The 27210-nt window shown below is 44.9% G+C and overlaps 1 protein-coding gene across 1 annotated transcript in view; it reads left to right on the top strand.

Annotated features, from left to right (window-relative positions):
* The first annotated feature begins 271 nt into the window (after positions 1 to 271).
* Thsd4 (thrombospondin type 1 domain containing 4) overlaps positions 272 to 27210 on the top strand; it is a 582503-nt gene continuing 555564 nt past the window's right edge. The window contains exons 1-2 of the mRNA XM_040274354.2: positions 272 to 529; positions 25235 to 25345. Coding sequence (XP_040130288.1) covers positions 25317 to 25345 — 29 coding nt within the window. The 5' untranslated portion in view covers positions 272 to 529; positions 25235 to 25316. The remainder of the gene's footprint in view (positions 530 to 25234; positions 25346 to 27210) is intronic.

Genomic DNA, 27210 nt, shown 5'->3' with positions numbered 1-27210 from the left:
ATCCTCCCTAAGAAGATCCTGGACAGCTCGGACCTCTTTCCTTCCCACAATCGCCACCGTCCTGCCCTCATAACTTCTGTCTATGGTCCTCCCCTCTATCAGATGATGCCTCTTTTCCAGCTGCGCACAGATCCACTTCGATCACGGTCTAAGGGGACCCTCCAGTGGGGTCGCGGGGGTGGATTGGGGGCCAATCCTTCCCGAGGCCGCCGCCAGGGGGCGGCAGGAGCGGCTCCAGATGACAGCGGGAGGCCGCGAGTGGGGGAGGGAGGAGGGATCGAGGGAGCGCGGATCCCGCTCTCCGGATCGCAAACTCCGAGCCAGAGCTGTCGGCGCGCGCCCCAGACGCTGGCCGCCCGCGCAGCCCGACACGGAATCGGGCATAGCGGGAGCCCGTGGAGGGCGGGCGCGGGGCGGCGCGGGGGTGGCCGTCCATACGCGAGTGCTTGGGGCTGCCCGGCGCCGGGAACCACGCGGGGGCGAGGTGAGGCTAGGCGGCCTCTGGCCGCTCCGGGACACGGACCGCCAGGTGAGCAGAGCCGCGCGCCCCGCGCTCCCTGCGCGCCGCCCGCGCGGCCCGGCCCTGCCCGGCAAATGCCCCAGCCCGGTGCCCGCTGGCTTGCAGGGGGATTGGCGTGGGCGTCCGGGCGCAGTGGGTGTGTCTGGGGTCCAGTGGGACTGCGCCCACTCGGGATTGGGGAGCCAGTGCGCGCCGGGTCCGTGCGGACGGCTGCGTCCGCTTCTATCCTTCTTTTCCTTTCCCGGGAGTTTTGCTCAGCTTGGGCTCCAGCACTCACCCCTCCACCCTCTTGACTCCGAAGGTCTAGGGACTGGCAAACTTGGCGTCCTCGGGGTGGGGCATGAAGCTCCGTAAATCGGGTTGGAAGGGGACCTGCAAATACACATGCTGCCGGTGCGTCCCCCACCCCAGCCTCCTTTCCTCCCGTCTGGGGCTCATCCAGCCTCAGCGTGGGGCCTTGGCCAAGCTGTTTTCTAGAAAGCCTCTGATCCTTATGTCAGTCTCTGCTAAACCGCTGCAACCCTGCGCCTCTGGGAGCCTAAGTGCTTGGGCTGTTTACACCAGCTTGGGACTTTTTCTCAAGTGAAGCCCAAATACCTGTGGCCCCTTGTCACAGTACAGAATTAAGTTTTGCACAATTTGCACCTTGCAGTTTTAGAGATCTGGAAGTTAATTTTTATTTTTCTTTCAAATAATATCAGCTCTGACTTAGGAAGGGAATTTCAGGGCGTTCTCAGGCCCACTTAGCATCTGGAATTTACGGGTCGAGTGACTTTTTAAGCAGTCCACACCCAGCACCTTGTCCCCAGTCTCCACTACTGTCAACTAAAAGAGCATCTGTCTTTTCCTGCCTTTGCCACCCCCAACCGCACAGCGCACGACCTCTTTGGGAGTAAGTGAATTGAAGACTTGGACCTGGGTAGCTGAAGCAATCACTGGATGCCTGTTGGAATTTGGAATAAGTAGTTATCCGAGAGGGGTCCAAGGAATCAGTTTGTCCAACTCTCGTTTCACAGCTGAAGGCGCCCAGGCAGGGTCTAAAGATGTTTTTCAAAGCTCACTCAGTTTTTGAAACCTGCGTCTTCTGCTACATTGATATACTTGGACTGGATTGAGTTGGAAGTGATGGAGTTGCTGCTGGGCTAAATAGGGTCTTGTATACTGGTCTCAGTATACAAAAGAATAAACATTTTATGAATGTAATTTAAATACAGTCCTACTCAATTCCTATAGATTTTTGTTGGCACCATAGTTGAATTCCTTTAGAAAACAAAATCCTAGCCCTTGGAATTAATGCAAGGAAGCAGATGGGAGTCCTGGGACTTTCCTATAAACCTCTGCAGTGCTGCAGTAGGGGTTTCCCAGAGGTCCTGGCCTGGAAAATGAGTTTGGGTGATCAGAACAGAGGAGCCACTACTGAATAAGCAATTATGCTGACCTCCTGTGGGGAGGGCTGGCCAGTTGAACTCATGTGCCCATGATTCTGCATGGGAGATCCCCTTGGTGCCCAGCCCTGGGCAGGGCACCAACTTGGTCTTATCTTCTTTTTAGTACCCTGTGCTATGAAGAAGTATTTTTAGCTGGTTGTCAGGGAAAGAACAATTCAGTCCAGAGTTTGGACATAAGATCAGGGTTGAAGATTTTAACTTGGAGTTTTTGTTTTTACCTGCAAATGCTTGTTATAATGCAGTCAGTGTCCTAGAGAGAGGTTGGGTATTGCCCTGTCCCTCTCCATCCCCCACTTTGCTCTCCAGGGTAATACTTTTATTCTGGCTGCAGAGAAATTGTCTTGATGTTGGAGTGTCCCCTACATTGCTAACTCATTCACCACAAAGTCCCTTCTACATTCTTTTGTGATATCTCAAGGAATGATTTTCCTGCTCCCACCTTAAGCTTTGTCCAAATTACAGTAATAATCTCCCCTCTTGACTCCTCACCACGAGTTACTTTCTTCATTTAAATCCATCTTCTTTCATGTTGACAGATTAATATTCCTAAAATTCTGATTTCACCACATCATTCCTCTCATGACATCACAATGGCTCCACAGAATTCATTTCTGTCAAATTTTTCTCCAGCAGCTATTTCAGAGCATCTGCTGTGTGCCAGGGACTGTCACTGTGTGCTGGGGCTTCCTTTATGAACAAGACCACACCACTGCCCTCAAGGAGTTGGCAGGCTCCTCCATGATAAATGACCATTGGAGAGAGAAAGAGAAGCAAAGAAATAACTACAAAGCAAAACAAGGGTGTGTGTGTGTGTGTGTGTGTGTGTGTGTGTGTGTGTCTTGCAAAACATCAAGGAGATAGATAAGGGAGAGAATGATTCTGCATGGGAGAACCTAGGTCAATTACCATTGGGTTTTGCAGTCCAAGCAGGAGTTCAAGGAGACGGGAAGACTGGGAGGCGTGGGGTATGCTGACCAGTGGGAAGAGCCGAAACAAAGACCCAGAACTGTGCGTGCTGGTGTGGACAATGTTGAACCAAGGCCAGCCTTCATCTGGACCTTTCAGACGTTTCCTAACTCAAGTCTACTTTGTTGAAATGAGAGCTGCCCAACTCTTCTGTGCCTGAAACCCCTCACTCCATGTCCCATTCTCTTTATCTCCATCTTATCGGCCCTCCACTCTACAAGCACCCCTGAAATTCACCAGGATAAAAGTGTTACCCTGGAGAGCAATTTAGATTGCCCTCTACTAATCTAAATGTTGCAAGGCAATATCTTCCAGCCCATTTTTCCATATCTGAATCAGAATTAGGATCTGGTAGAAAAAAAAATGAACAGGTTCTAGGGTGGAGCCAGGGCCTGAGAATTGGCATTTTAAATGCTGCTTCAGGTAATTCTTCAGGGAACTCGGGTTTGAAACCCGTTGCCTTGGGCTGTCTTTAAAAAGGGAGGTTCTAGTGATAGGAACAGAGTTAAGGTGCTGCTATTTATTGCAGATGGCACCTTCCTTTTTTACAGAAGCCTTGACCTTGACTCTAAGGAGTGAGAAATGGAGACTTGGTTGTTCTTGCTTGGTCAAAGATCATTCAGTTCAGTCCTGAAAGCAAAGACACCCCCTTCACCCTTCATCCTACCAGAAGGCATCTAAGTTCATCCCCATGGGACTCACTGTGAATTTCTTTTGGGGCTTGAGCAAGTGCTGAGGGAGAAAGATCAGGCTGCCTTGGTTTGAGAGCCCCAAATTTCTGGGGATAAGAAGGTGGTCAGGATTTACCAAATAGGACGGGACTTGACATGCTAGCTACCCTCTCATTCCCCAGAGTGGAGTCTGGCCATTGACAGATTCTCATTCAACAGGTCCTCCTCCCACCCCATCCTCAGTCTTCCCACATGTAACAAGGGGATAGCCAAAGCTTTGAGGGCTGGGTGGGAAGCATTGCACTGGCACCTAGTAGGTGCTCAGGGTCAGTTCTCATACCATTCTTCTTGTCTACTCTATGATTGGTCAGATTTGCAGTTGGCCAACTGTCAGTCCAGGGAATTGTGTCAGAAAGGCTGAATTTTTTAATCCTATATTTGAACCCATCACATGAACACTCCCAGCTGTGCAGAATTAATGACTATCCATCCAACATCCCCTCCTGTCCCCAGTTTCCTTTTACATTTCCTAAGGAAGAACTAAGAAACAGGCAGAGCAGTTTTCCTTGCTGATGTGTAGTCATCCTGGAAGAGGGGTCTCTTTCTGTTTATCTCCTCTTCTTTTCACTTCCTCTTTCAGCCGAGGGTCCCACACAGGGGGTCTTCTCCAGTGGGCCTTTCTGATCCTGAGCCCCAGTCTTCTTGGGCGTGTTCCATGGTCTGTAGGGCAGTGAGACAGACTTGTGCCTCTGTGTCTTGTCCTGGAAGGGTGGCATCAGGCAACCCGCAATGGGGTGGGCCGAGGGTAGGCTGCCCCACCCTCCCTCCGGGCTTCTTGGCCAGCTGCCCAAGGGCTGGCCAGCGGGGAGGACCAAAGTAATGAGTGATTAATGGGCGCCTCATCTAATCTCCTGCCAGGGGAAATGAAGGGCCAGCCATGGGCTGGGAGCTCGTCTTGACCTGCTCCAGGTGGGCTTGGAATGTACCCAGCTCAGGATGGGGATTAAGGCTTGAAAGAAGAGAGGAAATGAGATGTTAACCCTTTAGGCCATGGCCCTCTGAGCCCCAGCAGGGAAACAGCAAGGGAATTATCTGCAGGTATCTGATGAAAGGGGAGCATCTTCTTTGATATATGATGGGGATGCAGCCATGTGATTACTGAGGGGGTTGGTGGTGGTCATGAGCCATGTCTTTGAGTGAACCATTTTTCTGAGAGGCATGGTCAGGAGAGAGAAGAAGATTAATTTCCTGTGACAGTGGATAAATGGCCTGCTGGGAGGCTGCCCTACCTCACTTCCTTCTTGGAAAACTTCCGATCATATCAGCAAGTTACAAGTTTGTAGTTGCCAAATGTACTTTCCCCCTGAGGTGTAGCTCCTCAGACTGCTTGTCATCTGGAGGAAGGACTCTGGCCCTGGCTGGACATCCTCTCCTGCAGTGGAGTCTGCCTCCTCTCCCAGGTCAGGCTGGGCTCAGTAGTGCTCATGTGACTGCCCTGCCTCGCCAGCTCCCTGAGTTCAAGCCTAGGTTCCAGCAATTTCCTTAACTAATGTGCTATAATTTTTCCATCCATTCAATGAGGGTAAAAAATAATGCATAACCTGGGTGAGGTTCACGAGAGTGTAAAAATGCTTAAAAACAGTCTCAGGCACGTTCAAGGGCCACTTGAATGTTAGTTTTCTTTTCCTTGCCTATCTGGTTGAATCCCAGAATCATCTTCTTTTGCAAATGATGCAAAGCATCTCCTCCTGCAGGGCTCTGAGGCTTGCTTTGGGTGAATCCAAGACTTAACTCTGATTGATCTTACTTGTTTGACCTCTGACCCTACATGCCTTGAATTCTGGCTCCTCCTCCAGCTGCAGGCTTGGTGACCTCCTGCTGCCCTTTTGATTACACTACCCTGCCCCTCAGCCCGGCCTCCATGCTAGATAGGCAAATTGCTGGTGGGCTGGGTAGTGACATCTGCCTGGACTTCTGGTGGCACATGCTGATTCTGCACCAGCTTAACTATGCTAGCTTTGCTGTGACCCAGCAGCACCAAGTGAAATGGCTGAGGGTGAAGACTGCAAAACTAGCAGCCATGGAGAGCCTGGCCTGGAGCAGATCCCAGCTCTGCCCATTTCTGGATTCTCTGCACTCTGATTCTTCATCCTGTATTACAGCTGATAAGAGTTACACTCAACTAGTGATTGGTAGAAGGATCAACCCTGACAGTGGACATGAGCCCTTTTGAGATCACATAGAGAGCTTCTTGTTGGTCATCTGTGAGCCTGGGGTGGTGGGGGAGGGCAGAGCAGTGTCCGGCTTTGAAATCTCATTACATGGAACAGACCAGCACCTCAGCCTGCTTAACTTACCAATATTTTATTCTGCTTGAATTTCAAAGGGTCTTCTAAGGGAGAAAGAGCTGCCATTTGCAGAGATCCATGCCAAGTGCTTGGATTTATCTGTGGGAATTTATATAATCCTCTCTTCAATCTGTGTGAATAAGATATTATTTTCTATTCAATATCCCAGAAAAGTTAGGCTCAGAGAATTAAGGTGCTTGCACCGGCTCACATAGCAAGTAGGTATCAGAGTAATGTTTGAATTCTGTCATCTGACTCTAAAACAGATACTGTGGGGCACCTAACAAATCAGTGAGTTCCTCAGTAACAACAACAAAAAATCTCTCTCTTACATATATGCATAATACACCAACTGCCTCTATTGTTGTTTTCTCCTCGATATGTGTTTATATTTAACTTAGCATGTGCACATTCATCTTTGAACCTCATATGCTTTGGGGTAAACATTTCCCACCTTTGACCTACTCATTTTTTAAGCATAAAGATCTCCATCATTCACTCCTTCATGGTTCCCTTAGCTCTTCCCCACCCTCTGTTAGGGATCTAGGTTGTTTCTAGTTTTTCCCTAACATGAAAATTAGTACCACCAACACGAATGTTCAATTTGCTGCGGTTTTTCCGTTTCTGAAATGATGTTGCATTTTGGAAATTCAGTTCAAGGCCATGTGATCTCCAGGTCAAAAGTAAGAGATGCTCAAGGGCTCACAGAGAGCATGCACCTGGAAGCCTGCGTGAGCGTCTCAGAAACTAAACAGGTGTTCGCTGTCAGCCAATCCTCTCCTTTCCTTATTAGTTCCTGTTCTTTCCTCAGGCTCAGGTTGGAGGAATTCAACACCTCCCTCTTAGCCAGGGATGTAAGAGGTGCAGTGGGGTGGGGTTTCTGAGTTCCATAGAAGGAAGTGATGTCCGTGTTCATAGAGGTCCCTTGAAGTAGCAGGTCTTGGCTTCTGCAGTTGCCCCAGTCAGCATTAATGGCTCTGTATGGGCCTGTCACTCAGGCCTCCTGCTCTCTCCCAGCCCCTACTGTGCCTCAGGCGAAGGCCGGGTCCATTGTAAAGTGTATGCATTCCAGTCCTGCTGCTGCTTGTGTGGCTGCGCACAGTTTCACCTGGAGTCATCTCCTCGTGTGTGAAATGGGCTAATAATCTTTGCACCTACTGTAGGAAGTGGTGGAGACAGTGTATGCACAGTCTGTGCTCAGTCCGTCAGCTTCCCATCACTATAAAACAAAACCAAACCCTGAAGATATCAATAAATAAGGAGGAAATGATCATTTTATCTCATAGTTTCAGAGCTTTCAGTCTGTTGTTGCTTGTCATGTCGCTTTGGGCCTGTGGCACCCTCATACATATGGTGGGAGCATATGAGATGGTGGCTGAGAAGCAACGATTAAGAGAGAAAAAGGAGCCAAGGTCCAGATATCCCCTTAGGACACACCCCCACAGGCCTAACTTCTGCTACTGGGCCCCACCTGTTAAAGGGTCTCTCACCTCCCATAGTGCCACAGACTGTGGACCAAGGCTTTAACAAAGCTTTTGGGGGACACTTACCCATACCAAAGCATACCTGGAGTGCCTACTGTTTGTGCCTCAGAACTGTCCATCTGTCAGATGAAGAAGATGGCATTCTTGCCTTGGAGGGAGAGGGACTTACAGACTTAGGATGGGGTGGGTGACAGGAAAGTCACTGTGATGGAATATTCCTCTGGGGGACCCAGAGAAAGGGAATTGGACTCAGATTGGTGGGAATTCAAAGAAACTTGAGGGGGCCCACATCCCACCTGGAGGAAACAGTGTAGGAGAGGGGCAGGAAGAAGCCAGTTGTGTTTGATGGGAAGGCTACATTCTTGAAGAACCTCACAGCATTCAGATCTCTCGTAATTCAGACCATTTTCCCCACAGAATAGATGAGAAGCGGGCCCGTGTGTATGGTGCGGTCCCAGAATGCATCACATTGCTTTAACGTGGCTTCTTGTCTTGACAGCGGAACCTCCAACATTGTACAGTGGGCTCCCTCGTAAACTGCCCCCTTGGTAGAATGTGGTGGTTTCCTGGCAGTTTCTGTTGTTATCACCATCGTCTCAGCGTGTTTGCAATCTGGCACCAGCACCACCATTTGATGGACTGTCTAGATCAGGGGTCAGCAGATTTTTCTTCCCCAAGGGCCAGAGAGTTACTATTTCGGCTTTACGGGCTGTGTGGTCCCTGTTGCAACGGATCAGCTCTGCCTTTTGAGCAGGAAGAAGCCGCAGACAATCCATAAACAAACAGACATTTATGTGTTCCAATAAAACTTTATTTATGGACACGACAAATTGCATTTCATCATTATGGCATTATTTTCACATGCCGTAAAATATTCTTCTCTTGATTTTTAGCCAGCCATTTGAAAATAGGACAAAAACCTACGATGGGTCAGGTTTGGCCCACAGGCTAGTTAACTGATGCTTGGTCTCAGTGATTATGATATTTGAAAATTGTTTTAAATTATAAAACGAATGGGGTCTCTCACCTCCCATAGTGCCACAGACTGTGGACCAAGCCTCTAACAAAATATCCCAATAATCAACAAAATCACAGAGGTTCCAGTGCTCATGAGAGTATAGCTCAATTCACAAGTTCTAGCAAAAGATTGTGGGTATTTATCAGTCTGCATGATACCAACATAGGTGATCATTTTAACCCAGTTTGTAATTCTTTAAGTAGTTAGTTTAATGGATTAAAAAAAATTTAAATTATGTTATTTTGGACTGGGTTGTAGCTCAGTGGCAGAACACTTGCCTAGCACTGGGTTCCATCCTTGGCACCACATAAAAATAAACAAAGGCATGCTGTCCATCTACAACTACAAAAAGTAAATAAATAAAAATAAAATAAATTATAAATTATATTATTTCAAAAATTTGGCATCCCCTGACTTTACCAAGACAGTCAGCCTCTGTATCTACAAATTTCACGGATTCAACCAACTGAGCATTGAAAATATTTGTTAGAAATTGCAACTGTGCTTTACATATACATACTTTTCTCACTTTTTAAAATTGTCTTTATCCTTTAACAATATAGTGTAACAATAATTTATGTAGCATTTACATTGAAGTAGGCATTGTAAGCAACTTAGAGGTGGTCTAAAGCACACAGGAGGATATACATAGGTTTTAGGCAAACACTGCCCTTTTATATAGGATTTGAGCATCCATGGATTTTTTTATCTGTGGGGCTCCTGGAGCCAAATCTCTTGAGGATGTAGAGGGAGGACCTCACTGCATGTCATTCTAGTTCATGTTTGAAACAGTATTCCTGCGCTTGTTTATTATTCTATGCCATCCTGGAGTCCAGCAACTCTGCCCAATTCCCAACAGTCCGATGGCCTATTTGGTAAGGAACTTGGAGCTTGAATCTGGCTGGAATTTTTATTGTGAAAGCCAGGGGAGGGCATAGGGGGAGCACCAAAGTGTGTATCTGGCACATGGTGAATGTGGGATAAACTTTTGTTCCCTTTATTCCCTTTCCTCTCCACCCCACTCCAAAGTTCTGTATATTTGGTCAGCTCCAAAACATGCTGAGCTTCTTTGAAATTGTGACTTTGGTTCTTTCCACATGCAATAAAGTCCCTAACCTTTTTAAATGGAAACAAAAACAAAGACTGTTAGAAAGCAGAGTTTCCCCTCTGGGGTCACCCGCTTTCCCTTACTAGAGAATAAGCAGCACTGTGCTGAGCCTGGTGGCCGGGGCCAGAGGAGAGGCCCCAGGTCCAAGGAAGGCCGCTCCCGCTGGGTGCAGACCCAGCTCTCAGCCAGGAGGAGGGCGCCTGGCCTGCTGGCTGCTCTGAGTTCCACAGCTCCTGGGTGTATCTTGGTGCAGCGATTCCAGCGGAAGGAAAGCCAGGATCCTCTCCAGATGGAAGACCACCAGCCCCGAAGGTGACTGTGATGCTGTGGTTCTTGGCCCGAGAGCCTGCTTTTGCTGTGTGTGTTGGATGGAAGGGCCGTCTCGAGCAGACGTGTGTTTGTGTTGTTTAGGGGGTGATGGCATGCAGCCATGTGTGCTTTCTGGCCTGGGGTCTGGCAGGATGTGAAGGGAGGCAGCTGCTATCCTTTGGCTGGTGAGAGTTTTCATTATTATGTTGGGTGGGGGGCTGGCATTCCTCCTGTGGGCTGGGAGCTCTTTGGTTTATAGACAAGTGGTCTTGGAGCCAAGGGCTTGTGTGTCAAGTCCTGACTTTGGCACTAGTTTGCCATGTGGCCATTGCTCATCTTGGGGTCACTAATTCCTCATTCCTAAATCAACCATGATAGAGTAGAACACTTCTGAGGGCTCATTTCTCAGCTGAGACACGCAGGAAGCCTGGACCTCTTCTCTCAAGCAAGGGCAATAAAGTGTCTCTTCCTTCTCCACTGGAGTGGCCAGAGGGGGCCTCGTGGACAATTAGGATTCTTACCACCACCCTGCAGTAATGAGGCCATGCGTCCCACTAAGATTCCCCTCCTGGTGCCAGAGGAGTCCCGTGAGGGACAGTAGTGAGACTCAGCAACGCTCCTGCCCAGGAGGTCTCAGTGTAGACCTGCTGGGGACTTGGAACCCACACCTCTACCCAGAAGAGTGATGGGCTCCCTTTTCCTTCTCTGGTGTCCGTGGAGACCAAATGGAGAATTTGGACTTTTGTCCCCATCTGGCCACAATCAGGTGGGTCCCTCCCGCTGCTGGAGCAGTGTCAGAGGACATCAGCTGGAGTGGAAGGTTAAAAAAGACCTAGCGCTGACAACACGGTACCCAAAATACCCAGGTTCCAGTAGGACATCCGTCACCACAGGAGAACCAGGCAGCTGTCCAGCTGTCGGAGGAAAGACAACTGACGCCAACACCGAGATGACACAGTGTGCGAGTCATCTGACAAAGAGTTTAAAGCTGCCGCCATAACTGTGCTCCAGTGAGCCTCTGTGACGATGCATGAAACAAATGACAAGGAAGTTTCAGCCAAGAAATGGAAGAAAAAAGGCTCAGCAAATGGAAATTTTATTGATTTATTGCATTGTAAGGAATTGAACCCAGGGCCTCCCATGTCTAGGCAAATGCTCTACCAAGGAGCTACCTCTCAGCTCTGGAAATTATATTTTTAAAAATTCAAACCAATTTTATTATAAACCTGGCAGTTTATAATTATATTTATTTATGGGTTCAAATCAATGTGATGGCTTATGAATACAACGTGGGATACTTGAGCAAGTGAATGATACATCCTTTACCCCCAAATATTTCTCAATTTTTGTAGTGAGGACATCTGAAATGTACTCTCCGAGTAGTTTTGAGATGTACAGTAGAGTGTCAGTGAGTGTCCTCACCAGGCTGTGCAATAGACTCAAAGTAAAAGCTTACTACCTGTCTGAGGCTTTGTGGTCTTTGGCCACCATGCTGTCGCCTCAGTGTGGGCCCTTCTCCTCTCTGCTTCTACCAGTTCGATTGTTTTATAAATAAACACATGTATTTGTCTTTCTGTGCCTGGCTTTTTACACTTAGCGTAATATTCAGTTCTATCCACGTTGTTGCAAATGACAGAGTTTCCTTCTTTTCATGGCTGAATAGAATTCCTTTGGGTGTGTGTACCACATTTTCTTTATCCATTCCTCTGTTGATGGACGCAGGTGGGTTCTGCAACATGGCTGTTGTGAAGAGTGCTGCAGTGAACTAGGGTGTAGCCAGCTCCTCAACAAACTGATTAAAGTATATTGTGGGGAAATACTCAGAAGCAGGGCTACTGGATCATATGGTGATTCTATTTTTAGCTTTTTGAGGAACCTCCCACAGTTTTCCATGATGGTGGTACTAATTCACATTCCCACCAAGTGTGCAAAAGTTCCCTTTTCTCCGTATAGGTTTGAGCTGTCCCTCAAAAGCTCATGTGTGAGACAATGCAAGAGGGTTCAGAGCGGGAAATGATCAGATTGTGAGAGCCTTAAACCAATCAGCAAAGCGATCCCTGATGGGATTAACTGAGTGGGAGCTGGAGGCAGGTGGGCTGTGGCTGGACAAGGTGGGGCTTTAGGGGTGTGGTGTTGGGGTATATATTTGTATCTGGCCAGTGGGGTTCTCTCTTTGCTTCCTGGTCTTCATGTGTGCTCCTTCCCTCTAACATACTCTTTTGCCTTGTTGTTCTGCCTTACCTCAAACCTCAAGGAATGGAGCCTGCTGTTCATGGACTGAGACCTCTGAAACTGTGATCCCCCAAATAAACTTTTCCTTCTCTACATTTGTGTTGGTCAAGTCTTTTAGTCACAGCAAAAAACCCCAAAAAAACAAGAAAACAAAAACCAAAAAACAAACAAAAAAACCATCCTAGCCAGACCTTGTGATCTTTAGTGTTTTTCTTTTTCTTTTTCTTTGTTCTAATTAGTTATACATGACAGTAGAATGCATTTTGACACATCATACATAAATTGAGTCTCATTCTTCTGGTAATTCTGTAATGTAGAATTACACTCCTGGTGTGCACATAGGGTAATAATGTCCGATTCATTCAACTATACTTCCTACTCCCATACTCCCTCCTCTCCCTTCCCTCTCGTCTATCTAATCCAAAGTACCTCTATTCTTCCTTAGCACCCCCACCCTTTATTGTGAATTACATCCACATATCAGAGAAAACATGCAACTTTTGGTTCTTTGGGATTGGTTTATTTGTTCAGCATGGTATTTTGTTTATTTATTTTGTTTAGCATGGTACTGGCAAATGCTGTAATTTCATTCTATTTTTAAGGCTGAGTAATATTCCATTGTGTACATGTATCACATTTTCTTTATCCATTCATCTGTTGAAGGGCACCAAGGTTGGTTTCATAGTTTGGCTATTGTGAATTGAGCTGCTATAAACATTGATGCGGCTGCATCACTATAGTATGCTGATTTTTAAGTCCTTTGGGTATAAACCAAGAAGTGGTATAGCTGTGTCAAATGGTGGTTCCATTCCAAGTTTTCTGAGAAATCTTCGTACTGCTTTCCACAGTGGTTGCACCAATTTGCAGTCCCACCAGCAAGGTATAAGTGTATATTTTTCCTCGCCAACATTTATTGTTGCTTGTATTCTTGATAATTGCCATTCTGACTGGAGTTTTTTTTTATAATAACCATTCTGACAGGTATGAATGACATATTATCATGGTTTTTATTTGTATTTTCCTAATAATTAGCAATGTTCAGCATTTTCCCATGTATTTCTTGGCCATTTATATATATCTTCTTTTGAAAAATGTCTACCAAGTTCCTTTGCCCATTATTTTCTTTTCCTTCCTTCCTTTCTTCCTTTTCTTTTTCTTTTTTTTTTCTATTGACTTTTTGGGTTCTTTGTATATTTTGACTATCGGTCCCTTATTGATTATGTGGTTTGCAAATATTTTCTCCCAGTCTGTAGGTTGTATTTTCACACTGTTATTTGTTTCATTTGCTCTGCAGAAGCTTTTCAGTTTGCTTTTGTTGCTTGTGCTTTAGGGATTAAAAAAAAAAAGAAAAAAGAAATCCTTGCCCAGTGCAGTCCAGTGTTGTTCTTCCCCTATGTTTTCTTCTAGTAGTTTTACAGTTTTGGGGTCTTTAAGTCTTTAATCCCAAATGGAATTTTTAGAACTGAAAAATAGAATCACTGAAATAAATCTCATTGGATGAAGCTAAATAGCAGAAAGGAAATGACAGGAAAGAATCAGTGAATTTGAAGGTATAACAATAGAAATTACTCAAATGGAACAATAGGAGAAAATAGACCAGGAAAAGAAGTGCAGAATCTCAGGGCCCTGAAGGACTGTAACAAAAGAACCTGTATTTGTGTCTGTGAGGTCCCAGGAGAGAAGAAAGAGAGTGTGACTGAAGAAGTTCTGAGTAGAATCCTGGCTGATTCAAGAACTTGAGTGAGCCCTGAGTAGCATAGACCCAGAGAAGTCGACACCAAGACACACCACAGTCAAAATTTTGAAAAAAGAATAAAGTAGCAGGAATTTGTCTCCCCGACTTCTAGACTTACAAATTGAATAGTGGGTAGGGTGGAGGGACTGGTATGCAGGACAGTGGGACAGGATGCTCACCCTAGAAATTGGCCCCACTATTTTTGAGAGAGGTGCATAGAAAAGTCAGAAGAGCACTAACTGCAGTTGTCTAGCTGCTGGTTTGCATGAGACTAGGGAAGATGGTGTGAAGAAGAGGTCTTCCGAGAGAGTACGGAGGGAGAACTGAGAATTGGCAAAAGATGGGACCTAAGCTGCAGGAAGAGGGGCTCACAGGCCGAGGAAGTTTCCAGCTTTACTTGCTAGAGGGACGATGATGTCACCGCTGCAAGAGCAAGGCCTGGCACGCAGCTGATGACTGGGTCTGTCCTCCCTCTGAGGTGTACGTGGGCAGGAGGAGGTGGGAAGCACAGGAAGCTGTCTGGTGTGAGGGGAGGGTTGATCTTAGGAGGGTGGGCTTTCTAGACCTCAGTGTGAGGCTCTGAGCCGAGAGGTCAGAGCCGAGAGGTCAGAGCCGAGAGGTCAGAGCCGAGAGTCAGAGCAGGGTGCACGGCTCCTTAGCGAGGCCTGTGCTATAGCTTCCATTTTTCTGGGCCTGGTTTGGTAAAGGGGAGAGCCAACAGGGAGGATAGAAGCCATAGAAAGAGAACAGATTGGTGTGCATCCCAGCCTGCCCAGGGAGTTCAACGACAAGGATTTGGAAACAGACCAACTTTTTCTAGGCCCAGTTGCCTTTACTGTCCTCCTTGACCTCTGGGTGACCTTTGATCCCCAGTGACTTGCCTTTCTTGGTTTCCTTGAAAATATTTTTTAAATTTATATGACGACTGTCTGGTTTGCATTGTCATAATCTTTTAATCACCACACCTGATTCAGCTTGACCTAATATTGGCTCGTCACAGAATTGTGTCGAGGATATAACAGCAATTTGCTAGTCTTCTGCTTCCTTCTGTAAGGATATACAGAGCCTTTTAGCAGGGATTGCTACAAATCATGGACTAGATTTCTTTCACTTAAACAAATAACAATATAACTCAGATGTCAAGGCCCAAGCCTCAGAAGCAGAGCAGGAAGAGGCAAATCCTTTTCCCTGGCGTTTAGAAGCATCAAGGGCAGAGAGCGTGGCAGGCTGTTTTATGGTGGCAGATGCACAGCGGGTGGGGATGCAGGCTGGGTGGGTAGACACATGGAGCACCAAGGAAATATCTTGAGCTCAAGGAGGGAGCTGTCCTGGGAAGAACCGGGCAAAGCACAGTTCACATGCATCCTCCCTGGCTGGATCAAGGCTGCAGCCTGCGTGCTCTACAACAGGTAACTGTGGACGAGCACGTTGGGGAAATGCCCATGGATGCTCTGTGTCAGGAGACCTGGGGAGCAGTTTAATGTATGGCCAAGATTTCAATAATCAAGTGAGCTTGGCTTCAAGTCATGCTGCTGTCACTTACTACTGTTTGACCTTGGGCCTTGTGCTTTACTGCTTCCAGCCTCAGTTTCCTTCTCTGTAAAGAGGGAATAGCCATAGCGCCTACCTCATATGGTTGTCTTGAGAATTAACTAAAACAATGTTTGAAAAGTATTTGGCATGACCTGTCACAGGTTATCCACTTAATAAGTGTTGCTGTTTAAAATCTCTAATCCTTGCTTTTGCCCCTAATTAGCTGTGATACCATGTACCATGCATCTAATTTTTTTGTGTGTATCAGTCTTTATTCATCTTTGAATCATGGTTGCAAAATAATGAAATCCCTTCTACTGGGAAACTAGGTAGGCCACATTTCCCATGTTCCTTTGCAGGTAGTTCCCCCATAGGACTAACAATAACAACAACAACAAAACCCTTTCACTGTGATAAGTCATTGAAATTTTGGCATGGTTTGTTGCAGTAGTTATTCTACTCGACCTAATTATTTATCAAAGTAGGACAGGTTATGATCATTGTTTTAGCCAGCTTTGTGTCACTGTGACCAAAAGACCTGATAATAACCATTAGAAGTGGAAAAGGTTATTTGGGCTCGTGGTTTTAGAGGCTGAGTCCATGGTTGGTTGACTCTATAGCTCTGAGCCTGAGGTGAGGCAGAAGATCACGGCAGCCAGGTGTGGCAGAGGAAAGCAGCTCAGGGCATGACAGCCAGGAAGTAGAGAGCTCACTTCACCCAGGACAAAACATAAGCCTCAAAGGCACACCCCTAGTGCCACTTCCTCCATCCACACCCGGCCTGCCTACGTCACCACTCATTGAATCCATATAGTAGATTAATCCACTGATTAGGTTACACCTCTCATAATCTAATCAATTCAGCTCTGAAAATTCTTGCATGGTCTCATACAAGAGCTTTTAGGAGACACCTCATACCTAAACCATAAAAATCATAATCTTTCATGCACTGCATGTGAGACTTGGGGTTGATACATTCTTTTTGAAAACAATCCGTGTGTATGAAGGACCTTAAATAGCCATATTTTTTGGTTTAGGGATTCTACTTTTAGTAATCTATTTTAAGGAACTAAGCAGAAAAACAGATAAATAATTTTATTCAAAGATGCTTGCTGGGGTTTGAATATGGTTTGTACCTCTGAACTCATGCAGAAGTTGAATCCCCAGAGTGTTAAGTTAAGGGTATTAAGAGGATAAAGGCTTAATTGACTATGGTGTTTAGAGGTGAGGCCTTTGGGAAGTGATTAGATTAGATTACATTCTTTGGGTGAAGCCTCCATGATTGAATCCTGGTGGCTTTGTAAGGAGAGTGAGAGACCATGTGGACAGAGACACACACAAGTTCCTGCCATGATGTGATACAGTTAAGAGAGTGCTCACCAGACCCTGTGCCATGCTGTTTGGACTTCCAGACTCCAAAACTGTGTGCTACTTTAGACCTCTTTTTACTTCATAAGCAGCCTGCCTTAGGTATCTTGTGACAGTAATGATAAGAGAATATTATTAGATATATTATTTGGCATCTATAGATGGGCTATAATGTAGTGATTAAATTTTATTTTTAATATTGCTAACAAGATGCTTAGGATTTAAGGTGAAAAATAGAATACAAAACTGTATGTGTTATTGTCTTTGTAGAAATATATGTAAGTCTGAGTGTGATGACTCACGCCTGTAATCCTAGAGACTCCAGAAGCTGGGATAGGAGGATTGCAAGTTCAAGGCCAGCCTCAGCAACTTGGTGATACCCTGTCTCAAAATTTAAAAATATAAAAAGGGCTGAGAGATGTAGTTCAGTGGTAAAGTGCTCCTTAGTTAAATTCCCTGTCCCTCCTTCCAAAAAAAAGAAAGAAATATATGTAAAATCTTTAGATAATATGCATAAGCATTATGCATAGAAAAAAATTAAACAGAAGAACACCAAAAATTTAATAATGGCTAATGTGGATTATGAGACAATGAATAATTATGACTCTTCTCTTTACATTTTTCCATAGTTCTTAGACTTTCCTCAGTAAACATGATATTTTATTTTATTGTAGAGCTGGAGATTGAATTTAGGGAACATGCATAATTTTATATATATATATATATATATATATATATATATGTATATACACACACACACATTTATTCATTCATTCATTCTTTCTTTCATTCTTTTTTTCCTAAAAGTAAACCACATTAGCTATGTTCAACTTAGCCCTGAAGTCTTACTTGGCTCTGTTTTGAAAATGAATATTGTACTTGCTCTCTTTGAGTTTGTTCTTAGTGTTAATGCACCTGGCACCCTCCTCCTTGACGTGTGTACACACATGCATGTACATATGTGTCAGTGTGCATGTATGCACACACAGATGTACACAATTGCTTGCCGTGCTTCTGTAGGGACCGCTATGGGTAGGAGGACATAGCCCTGTAGTATAAGGAAGGCCTTGTATCAGAAGGGCAAGTGGCCTGTGCCGATCCCTCTTTGTGTCCTGTGTTCACTTGCCTTTGGCTCAGGTGGCTGGAGAACCCAGTGGTTTTTGGCATGAGACGGATCATCATTTGGGGAAGGCCCTGGTTCCCAGCCAACATTTGTCTGTAGTAGTCTGATCCTTTCCCTTTAATAGTTACAACCCAGGGATTATAAATTGGGAAGAGGTTGAGCCACAGAGAGGAGAAATCTGCCTCCAGGTGTCTTTGATTCCTAGGTAGGGTGGCCTGCATCCCATTAGGGCTGTTTATGGGATGTCATGGCTTTTGGAGTAGGATGGAGTATGTCATCAGTACTCAGAAGCAATTAGCAGTTTCTGTAGAATAGTAACATTGCTGTTCAGATGGTGAACCGCGTATTAGTATCTTAGAAACAGCACATTCCTGCTTTCAACCAAAGACCCTCCTACTGAGGTTAACTGGAAGGCCTCTCTGTCATCCCCAAACAGCTACTGTGCCCAAGGCTCTGTGCTAGGTACCAGAAAAAAAAAAAAAAAAGGTAAGTCTTTGAGGAAGATGTCCCATGTTGTGAGTGAAGAAAGACAAGTCCAAATGATAATGACATTCTTGACAATTGCTTGGTTGAAGTTCTGCACATGAGAGTTACAAAGGAATGGAGAAATGTAACTTGACTTGTCAACTGCTGCAAGTCATATGACTATCCTGCTCCTTTGACCCTCATTATCATCACAAATTGGAAATGCAACTTTGTACAGTAGCAGGAACTAATGGCTCATTTATTTTAAATATCTTGCCTGTTGGATAGTTCTGCCCTTGAATATTTTCCTTAGTTACCTGGGAAATGTTTTTTTAGGATCCGGAAAACAAATATAAACCACACCAAAGTTAATGACCGTGAAAATGATGCAATTTGCATTGAAATCCTTAACTAATCTGTGCTGATTACCTAATTTCTCCAGGTGAAGAAGGAGGCACAAGGTATTTTCCTTAATGAGTAACAAATCCCATGGTAATGTATTAGCTTGAAACTGGCAAAGGAGTTTTAATGGATCTCAACATTTTTTCCTAACTTGGATTTTGTGTATTTTCTCGTTGCTGGGGTAAGCCAGCCAGGCTGCGGTATGGGGTTCCATGGCAAGAAATGAGTTCTGTAGTTGAGTTTGAATGTGACAGGGGAAAGAAGGGTAGGCCTTATGAGGGTAGGAGAAGAGACTCTAAGCCAGAGACGGGACAGATATGTCATCCATATCAGGGAAGCAATCCTCAGGCTGTAGGAAGGGGCTGGAAATACGTAGGGTCTCCAAGGTCAGTTTCCTGAATACCACACAGGCTGGGGCAGGATTTCCTGAAAGGATTGTGGGGATTCATGACTGGTACCAGAGACCTTGGGAGGATCCGTGCCTCCACGGAGGTAGCTTTCATCTGTGGCAAGTTAGTCCTTCGCTCTGTTTTAGGTCCCTGTGTAGACATGCAGAGAGAACCAGCAACTACAGCTGGACAGAAATCAGTCAGGATTCCTGCTTCCTAAGATGTAGAAATCTGTAGGAAACACATGCCTTTCCTGCTTCATTTATTCATCCATTCAACGTTTATTGAATGCCCACCTGGTATCGGGCAGGGTGTCTGGAGATGGGTTGTTTATAAAGGTGACCAAAACAACAATCCTTTGCCTTTAGAAGGTTCCCATTCAGTGAAGATCAAGTGTAGACCTACAAAGCCTGGTGTCTGTTAAAAGAGAAGACAATCCCTTCCCTTGTAAGCTCCCAGGCCCTTTCCTGTGTCTTCGTTGGCTGGCACCCTTGCCCTCTATATTGTTAATAACGACAATTTAAAAGCCACTCCTCTACTTTTCCCATCGGCTCTGGATAATCTTTTCATCGTAAGCAGCAGTTACCTTGAGGAAGGCCCCATTTTCTTCCTTTTGCTTTTTTTAGCCATTGTTTTCTGTCGCTTTTTCCCTTTCCATCCAAAGCTCCTTCCCCAGTCCACCATGTTTTCTGATTGTGGGCGTGGGGTCCCTGCGCATCCTTGCTCCGGTCTGCCCACCACCTCAGCACAGCGTAGGACAATCTTTTCCTGGTCTCTTCCTCCTTGGTTTCCACCTGCCAGCTTGTTCCGCCCACCCACACACCCCTTTGACACAGGGGGCAGCGTGGGATTCTGTCTTCAGCTGAGTCATTCACAGTGTTCATTCTGCAGGACAGGATTTGCTCATGTCTAAATATACAAGTGCCCTTGGTTTTAAGTTTGTTTAAGGCACCACAAACTTTCCTGTTCTCTCAGTCAATCATCTTTCTCCAAACCTGCCTCTTCATCAGGTGGCGGTGCCCTGTGTCTGTGACACCCTCTACCCCCGCGGTGTGGCCTGCTCTGCTGGGAATCAGGTAGCATGCTCTGTGTCCCGTCTCAGTGCTTAGTGAAAGCTGATTCCTGGCTCTTTCCACTTTCCTACCAATGGGAGACAAAGGTGGCCAGGACATACCCCAATGTTGGGAACCGACATCCTGAAAAAGACAGCGAGAATGAACGACAGGTACGGGGTGGAAGTGGTACCACGAGCTGTGGTGAAGGTGTCCTGAGAAGCAGTTTGTCATAAATGGTGGCAGGGACAGGAGGGCTTGTTGGAGAGGTTGGTGGAGAGAGGAAGAGGCCACACTCTGACCCAAGGTAGAGGCTCCTGTCTTGTGAGGACCCCAAGGGGCAATTTTTTGCTGCGAAATGGGCAGATTTTGAGAACTTTTCCTTGTCCCAAGTGGCTGGGCGCTGGATGGGGCTCTGGAACCCCCTCCTTCTAGAATCTCTGGCCCTCATGCTTTGCTAGTGAGTCACTTCCTCTCCCCAGGGCCTAGTGCTTTTGTTTGTCTGGGTGGTGGCTTTACACTGTGGGAGTTCCAGGCATGTGTGTGGGAGGGGGAGGGAGGGAGGAACCATCCTCTGGAGTTGGGCCCTTCTGACCCAAACCTGAGAGACTGAGCAGGTCCTTTGCTTTAGAAGTGCCAGCTGAAGTCAGGTGGGGTCTTCAGTAGTTGTGCAGGCTTTGAGGAGGTGGGCTGGTAAGAGAGCCACAGCTGCATGGTGTCACAGTTCCGGCACAGAGGCATTTTCTGGGGCCAGGGGAACCATTTTCTGCTCTGGCTTAAATCCATGCTGGTCCTTGGTGGCCCTGGGTCTTGAGACCTCCTAGGGAGTAGAAGGTGCCATGGAAGCAAATTTGTGGGACCAAATTAGGCAACGTGCTCAGTTTTGATGCAGAGCCTTAGTGGAACAGAGAGAAGATGGAGCCTCCACTCCCCAGGGAGCCTACGTGCTACCCAAACTCGATGGTTAGGGTTTTTGTTCATTGTGGAGGCTACAAATCAACTGGAGCAGACCTCAAGAGGCAGACTCAGCCCCACGGATAAGAGTGTTTACTCACTCTGCTCAGCACACTGTTGCCAAACAGATTTTTGGGAAACCTCATTTTATCAGGTCCCTGCCTCCTCCAGAGCTGACCACGGTTCTTTCTCACCCATTGCATCAAAATCGACCCCATACTGTGGATAACATGGCTCTGCCGCGTCGTCTCTGTTTTAGTCTCCACAATCACAGTTAGAATTCTTCACTGTCTCTGGTCTTCCAGAGCAAGGACTTTGAACTTCTCTCACTCTGAGTCACAGGAAGAAATAGGTACCCTCCCTATGGGGGAAAAACCTTGTGGTTCTCATCATTCATTCTGCTCTTTTAAATGTAGTCTGAAAAGCAAAGCTGACTTAACATGCTCATGGGGGAGCCTAGGTGAACCCCGAGAAAATGACAGAATTGGTGATTCTCCCAGAGTAAGCTCCTTAACCTTATTGTTAGATTAAAGTGTCCACGAGTTAAGTGAGTCAAAAAGCCATACTAGAGTAGTGGCCTCCAAGAACAGTTTTGAATTTGTACTTATTGTCAAAAATTTTTACATCAGAAAATGTTTGCATATATAACTCATATATATGTGGTTACTTTTACCTGCTAATGTACTGTTTGATCACATAAAAATATACGCAGAATATGAATTTTTAAATGATAAGACAAAGATGAAAGAAACTGTGTTTTTAAACTTTTTAAATCGGTGCCTTTTAATTATACATAACAGTGAATTCATTAAGCCATATTTGTACATGTACATAATTTTATTAATCTCTTTCTCAGTAACTTCCCCTTTCCTCCCTCTCTTCCCTCCCCTGATCCACTTGTTTTACTCTACTGATCTCCCTTCTGTTATTATTATTATCTTAATTAGTGCATTGTAATTATATATAATTATACTATATATATAATAACATTATGTATGACATTAATTATATTATATAATTACAATATATAATATATATAATTACAATGCACTAATAGAACTAATTACATATACATACAATATATACATATATTACATATTAATTATAATGCACTAATAGAATTATATGTATTACAACACACATATTTAACACACACACACACACACACACACACACACACACACGCAGGATTCATACATGGACATAGAATAGTTTCGTCGATTTTCCTCTAGTCCTTTCCATATCCTCCCCTCCTCCCTTCCTCTCCATCCCCTTCCTCCACTCTGCTGATCTCTCTGAAATATAAATGCCATATTTTAAAGGACATGCTGATCAGAATGGCTTCCTTCTGTTATCACCAAGTGTCTGAGGGCACAGTACACACAGAGGATGGGGACGGGGTTGGTGGTATCAGTAAATGTATTTTCTAGCCGTTTCAGTCCTTTCCTGATTAAACTGTGAAAGCTTAATGACCACTTCCTTTGGCCACCTCCTGGGTCCACTCTAAATCTGTATGGTGTCACTTTTGACACCTCTTTCCCTTATCACCCTCCACCGTTCCTTTACCATGTGCTGGGGATGCAGAGTGGGCTCTGAGCTCCTTTCCCTCTGTCCCTACTTTCCCACCCCATCCCTTCCTTCTTCCTTCCTTTCCTCCTGTGCCTTTCCCCACTCTCCTGGGGTGCCCCCGCCCCACTTCATTCAGCTTACTCCTCCTGTCCCTGCCTCAGAGGGATCTTCTCTAACCCCTACCCAGGATATCCTTCTGAAACACCTGGGACTTTCTTTCATGGCTTTGGCCACAATTGCAGTTTTATACCTGGATTTTTGTTTGCTTAAAATATACAACTCTCTAGCATCTGGGCTGTAAGTTCCACACGCCTGCTGTGTGTGTGGGTATGTGTGTAGCACGCAGGTCATGCATTCCAGAAATCCATAAATTTTTAGTACTCGTAATAGCCCAACGAGGTGGTTAGAAACAGTCTTTACAGATGAGGACAATGAAAGACAGGCAATTGTCAAAGGCCACCTGGTTAATAAATGGGGATGTTGGTCTCACTTCCAGGTCTTTCAGATCACAATGTGCACGCTCTTACCAACAAGCCTAGAATGTTCCTTTACAACCTGCTTAGACTAAGGCCTGATTTAGTGTCCCATCTTCCTTACTGATCCCAAGCCAGACCTCAACAGAGATTCCCCTTCTTTTGAACTAGCTCAATTTGGATTTGGGGTCCAAGTTAACAGTGTTTACCTGTGTTGCTTTGGGTAACACCATCCTTTTCCACTGACAATCTGTGTCCCTAAATTTAATCCACCTAAGCTAGACTGTAAGAGTAAGAACCTAAATTGACTCATCCCTCTTTTGAATCCATGGCACCTCAGAGAGGACCTGAGAACCTCTCCTAATGAGTGAATAATTATTGATTAGCCAATGGTCCTTAGGAACTTGGCAAAGGCTTCATCTGACTTCCAAGTTAAATCCCCTGGCTCTCTGCATACCTGCTCTGCAGCCAAGAGCAAGAAGACTACGCCTTGGATTCAGAGAAGTTTTAACTGTTCCAATTTGCACTTGCTGGCCTTCTTCCTGCTGGATTCTCAGTGTAACTTCTGGCTGAGAACCAAGAATTTAAGGGTCTTCAATGCCATGAGTAATTTCATGAGTTGCTGATGGCTAATTAGGGGTGATTGCAGTTAAGAGGCTTTACTTTCTTAATAACCCTCAGAAAGGGCTGGTGGTAACTTTTAAAATCTGGATTCTTTTCCCCTGTGAATGGACTTGTCTGATTCTCATGACTGTCTTTTCGTAAATCCTTGTAATTTATCTTCCCGCCCCTGAAGTCCTGGGAAGAATGCAAAAGCAATGGTCTTAGGAAGCTCTGCCTTTGTGAGAGAGGATCCCTGGCACACCTTGCAACCTTGCTTCACTTTTTTGATTGTTTGTTTTTCCTGTAAGAAGTGGGAGGAGAGGAGGCTGGGCCATGCTGTGTTCTACTCTCAAGTTCCATTACATTTCAACTAAACTCCCCATCCCAAGCTTTCTGATGCTATTTATAATTTGTCTTTGAAACTAGTGGCTTGCTTGACAATGTTTGGAAATTTTAGTGAGGGCATCCGAATAAAGTGGTATTTGTAGGTGAGAAGTTTTACCTGCCTATCTTTATTGCGATAACATAGTTTTAAATGTCACTTTCTCTCTTCTTGCATTGATATCATCGGGGCTACCATTTACTGAGTGCCACTCTGTGCCAGATACTGGCTAAGCGTGCTACGTGTGTCCCCTAATTTAATCTTCACAATGATCTGCAGTAGTTCTGCAGGCAGTACTTGTGCTGCTGCTGCTGTTGCTGCTGTTTTTTGGTGTTGGGGATTTAACCCATGGCCTTGTGCATGCAAGGCAACCTCTCTACCATTGAGCTACATCCTTAGTCTACATATATATATTTTTAAATCATTCTGTTGGGATATAAGTTATATACTATACATCCCACCAATTTAGTATATAATCCAGTGGGTTTTAATACATTCACAGGATTGTGCAACAACCATCATTAATAACTTTAGAACGTTTTTTTGTCACCCTCAGATATTGTACCCTCCCATTAACTCCCTCTATCCCCTAACCCCTGGGCATTACCCATAGTGGAATCATATGATGTATTCTCTTTTGTGCCTGTTTTCTTCCACTTGTATGTTTTCAGTGTTCATCCACATCATAGCATTATATCAGCACTTTTTTATTGTCATGCACATTGTACAGTTAGGACAACCAAGGTGAGAAATGGCTCTCTATAGCCGGGTAACCTATGACAGAGCCAGGTTTCCAGTGCTGGTTTGCCTAATGCCAATTCCCCTGTCATTTCAAGTCAGAGCTAATCATACTGAGACCATCCTCTGTGGGTCAGGTGCCATGCTGAAGTTCTGTAAACTTGCCACCTCATGTTCATGCATAGGCACATTTTGACTGGGAAATCCTGGTACTCATAACTGATAGTGGCATTATTGTTATCTCAGTATCTTCCATCAGTTCACTTCTGGTTTCATTGACCTGGTGAGGCTCTAGAATCTTCCTAAGAGTATGATGCTAAAAATAACATTGTTCATTTCTGTAGGAATTGGACAGCACTCCCACCTGTGGAGGAGAATTGGCAACACCTCTGAGGAGCCCTTGCATCAGCCTGGACCCTTAACACCATGGTTTCCCATTTCAAGGGCTCTCTTGGGTAAGTGAAGAACTCTTAAAGAGAAAACAGGAGCTGGGGGTGTGGCTTGGTGGTAGGTCACCTGCCTAGCGTGCAGGAGGCCCTGGGTTCCTTCCCCAGGACTGCACATAAACAAAACAAAACCAGAAAAAGACAAAGGAAATAACTCCAGGAGAAAAAGAGGTTTGATATTTGTGTTTTCTCATATGGCTTCTTACAATAATTGAAGTATTGGTCTTAAAAGTGAGCCTGGCACTACTATTTGATACAATATAGACAGGTGTGTGGTAGTTGATATGCTGAGGTTGGTGGCTAGGGAAAGGGTCTGCTATTTTCTAGAAGATATTCTCTAAGCCTCAAGTTGTTTTTTTTTTTTTTAATCAGAAGTGGGATTAGATCAATGAGTACTTATGGTTTGTATAATAGAATTATTTGAAAAACTTTCAAAATACTTCTGGTTACACGCCCCCCCCCCACCCCCGCCAGATTTTGACCTAATCATCTGGTGTTATTAAAAGATGCCTTCTCTGGTCCCTTCTGCTCAAACTTCTGTGACTTCCACCTGCATTTTAAAATTTGATTCTTGTATCAACACTGCATAGTAAGTTGAGCGAGTATTATTATCCCCACTTTGTAGATCAGAAAACCAGGGCTCAGAGAACTTAAATCATGCACGTAACCTTCCTTTCTGTGCAGAATCAGGTTAAAGACTCCAAGCACTGGAACTGTAACCCATGTTATTTGGGTTGTTTTCAGAATTTTTTTTTGTTTATGGTGCTGGGCGTGGAACCCAGAGCCTCATACATGCTGGCAGGTATGCTACATTTAGCTGTAGTCCCAGCCTTCAGACTTTTTAAAAAAGCTGACAGACTGAAATTCTTTGGTCAAAATTCCACGTAAGTTCTCAGTATATAAAATAGACAATGACAGTGTTTTATTAACAATTTTATTAACATAAATTCAAATTTATAACATGGGCACACTGATATTCTTGAATCTGTTGTGATGAACACCAAAATTTGAAGTCAGATTTCTGGATGACAGTTTGTACATCTGCCTCAGTGTCTAGTTTAATTTGCATGTATTTTAGCTACATAGCGTTAAGAAAACCTGTGTGCATACAGGTAAGCATTTGCAGCAGTTGGTAACAAATCTGTGGTGAAGGTCATTTTACTATCTTGGGATGCTCTTTATTTTTTTCCCCCTTCACTTTTTATTGATTCATATTAGTTTTACATACTTTGGGATTCATTTTGACATAATTATAAATTCATGGACTATGATTTGCTTCAATTCAGTCCCCAGTGTTTATCCTTACCCTCTCCTTCATCCCTCCCCTATTCCCTTTGCTCTACTTTACTGATCTTTCTACTATTTACTTACATTTGTTTGTTTGTTTTAAATGAGTGTCTCGTGGATATACATAATGGTAAGATTCACTGTGGTATATTCATTTAAGCCATAGGAAAGTTAGGTCAGATTCATTCCCCTGTTTTCCCTTTATCCCGTCTCTCCCTGCCCCATCCCCTTCTTCTACTTGGGATGTTCTTTAGATAAATTGATTGGGAATACTGAAAGAAGGGAAGAAGAACTTTCTTTTTCAAAGTGGAATCATTTAGGATATCTTGTAGTCTTTCTTTGTGGGTAGGGGGTTATTGGGGACTGAACTCAGGGGCACTCGACCACTGAGCCACATCCCCGGTCCTATTTTGTATTTTTTTTATTTAGAGACACATCTTACTGAGTTGCTTAGTGCCTTGCCATTGTTGAGGCTGGCTTTGAACTTGGGATCCTCCTGCCTCAGCCTACCTTCCTGCTGAGATTATAAATGTGCTCCACCGTGCCTGGCTTCTTGTAGTTTTTTCCACCCTATGACCACGCATTAG

This window comes from Ictidomys tridecemlineatus, chromosome 5, assembly GCF_052094955.1.
Source record: "Ictidomys tridecemlineatus isolate mIctTri1 chromosome 5, mIctTri1.hap1, whole genome shotgun sequence".
Taxonomy (NCBI): Eukaryota; Metazoa; Chordata; class Mammalia; order Rodentia; family Sciuridae; genus Ictidomys; species Ictidomys tridecemlineatus.
The sequence above is the reverse complement of the archived record's forward strand: the minus strand, read 5'-3'. Positions and strand labels throughout refer to the sequence as shown.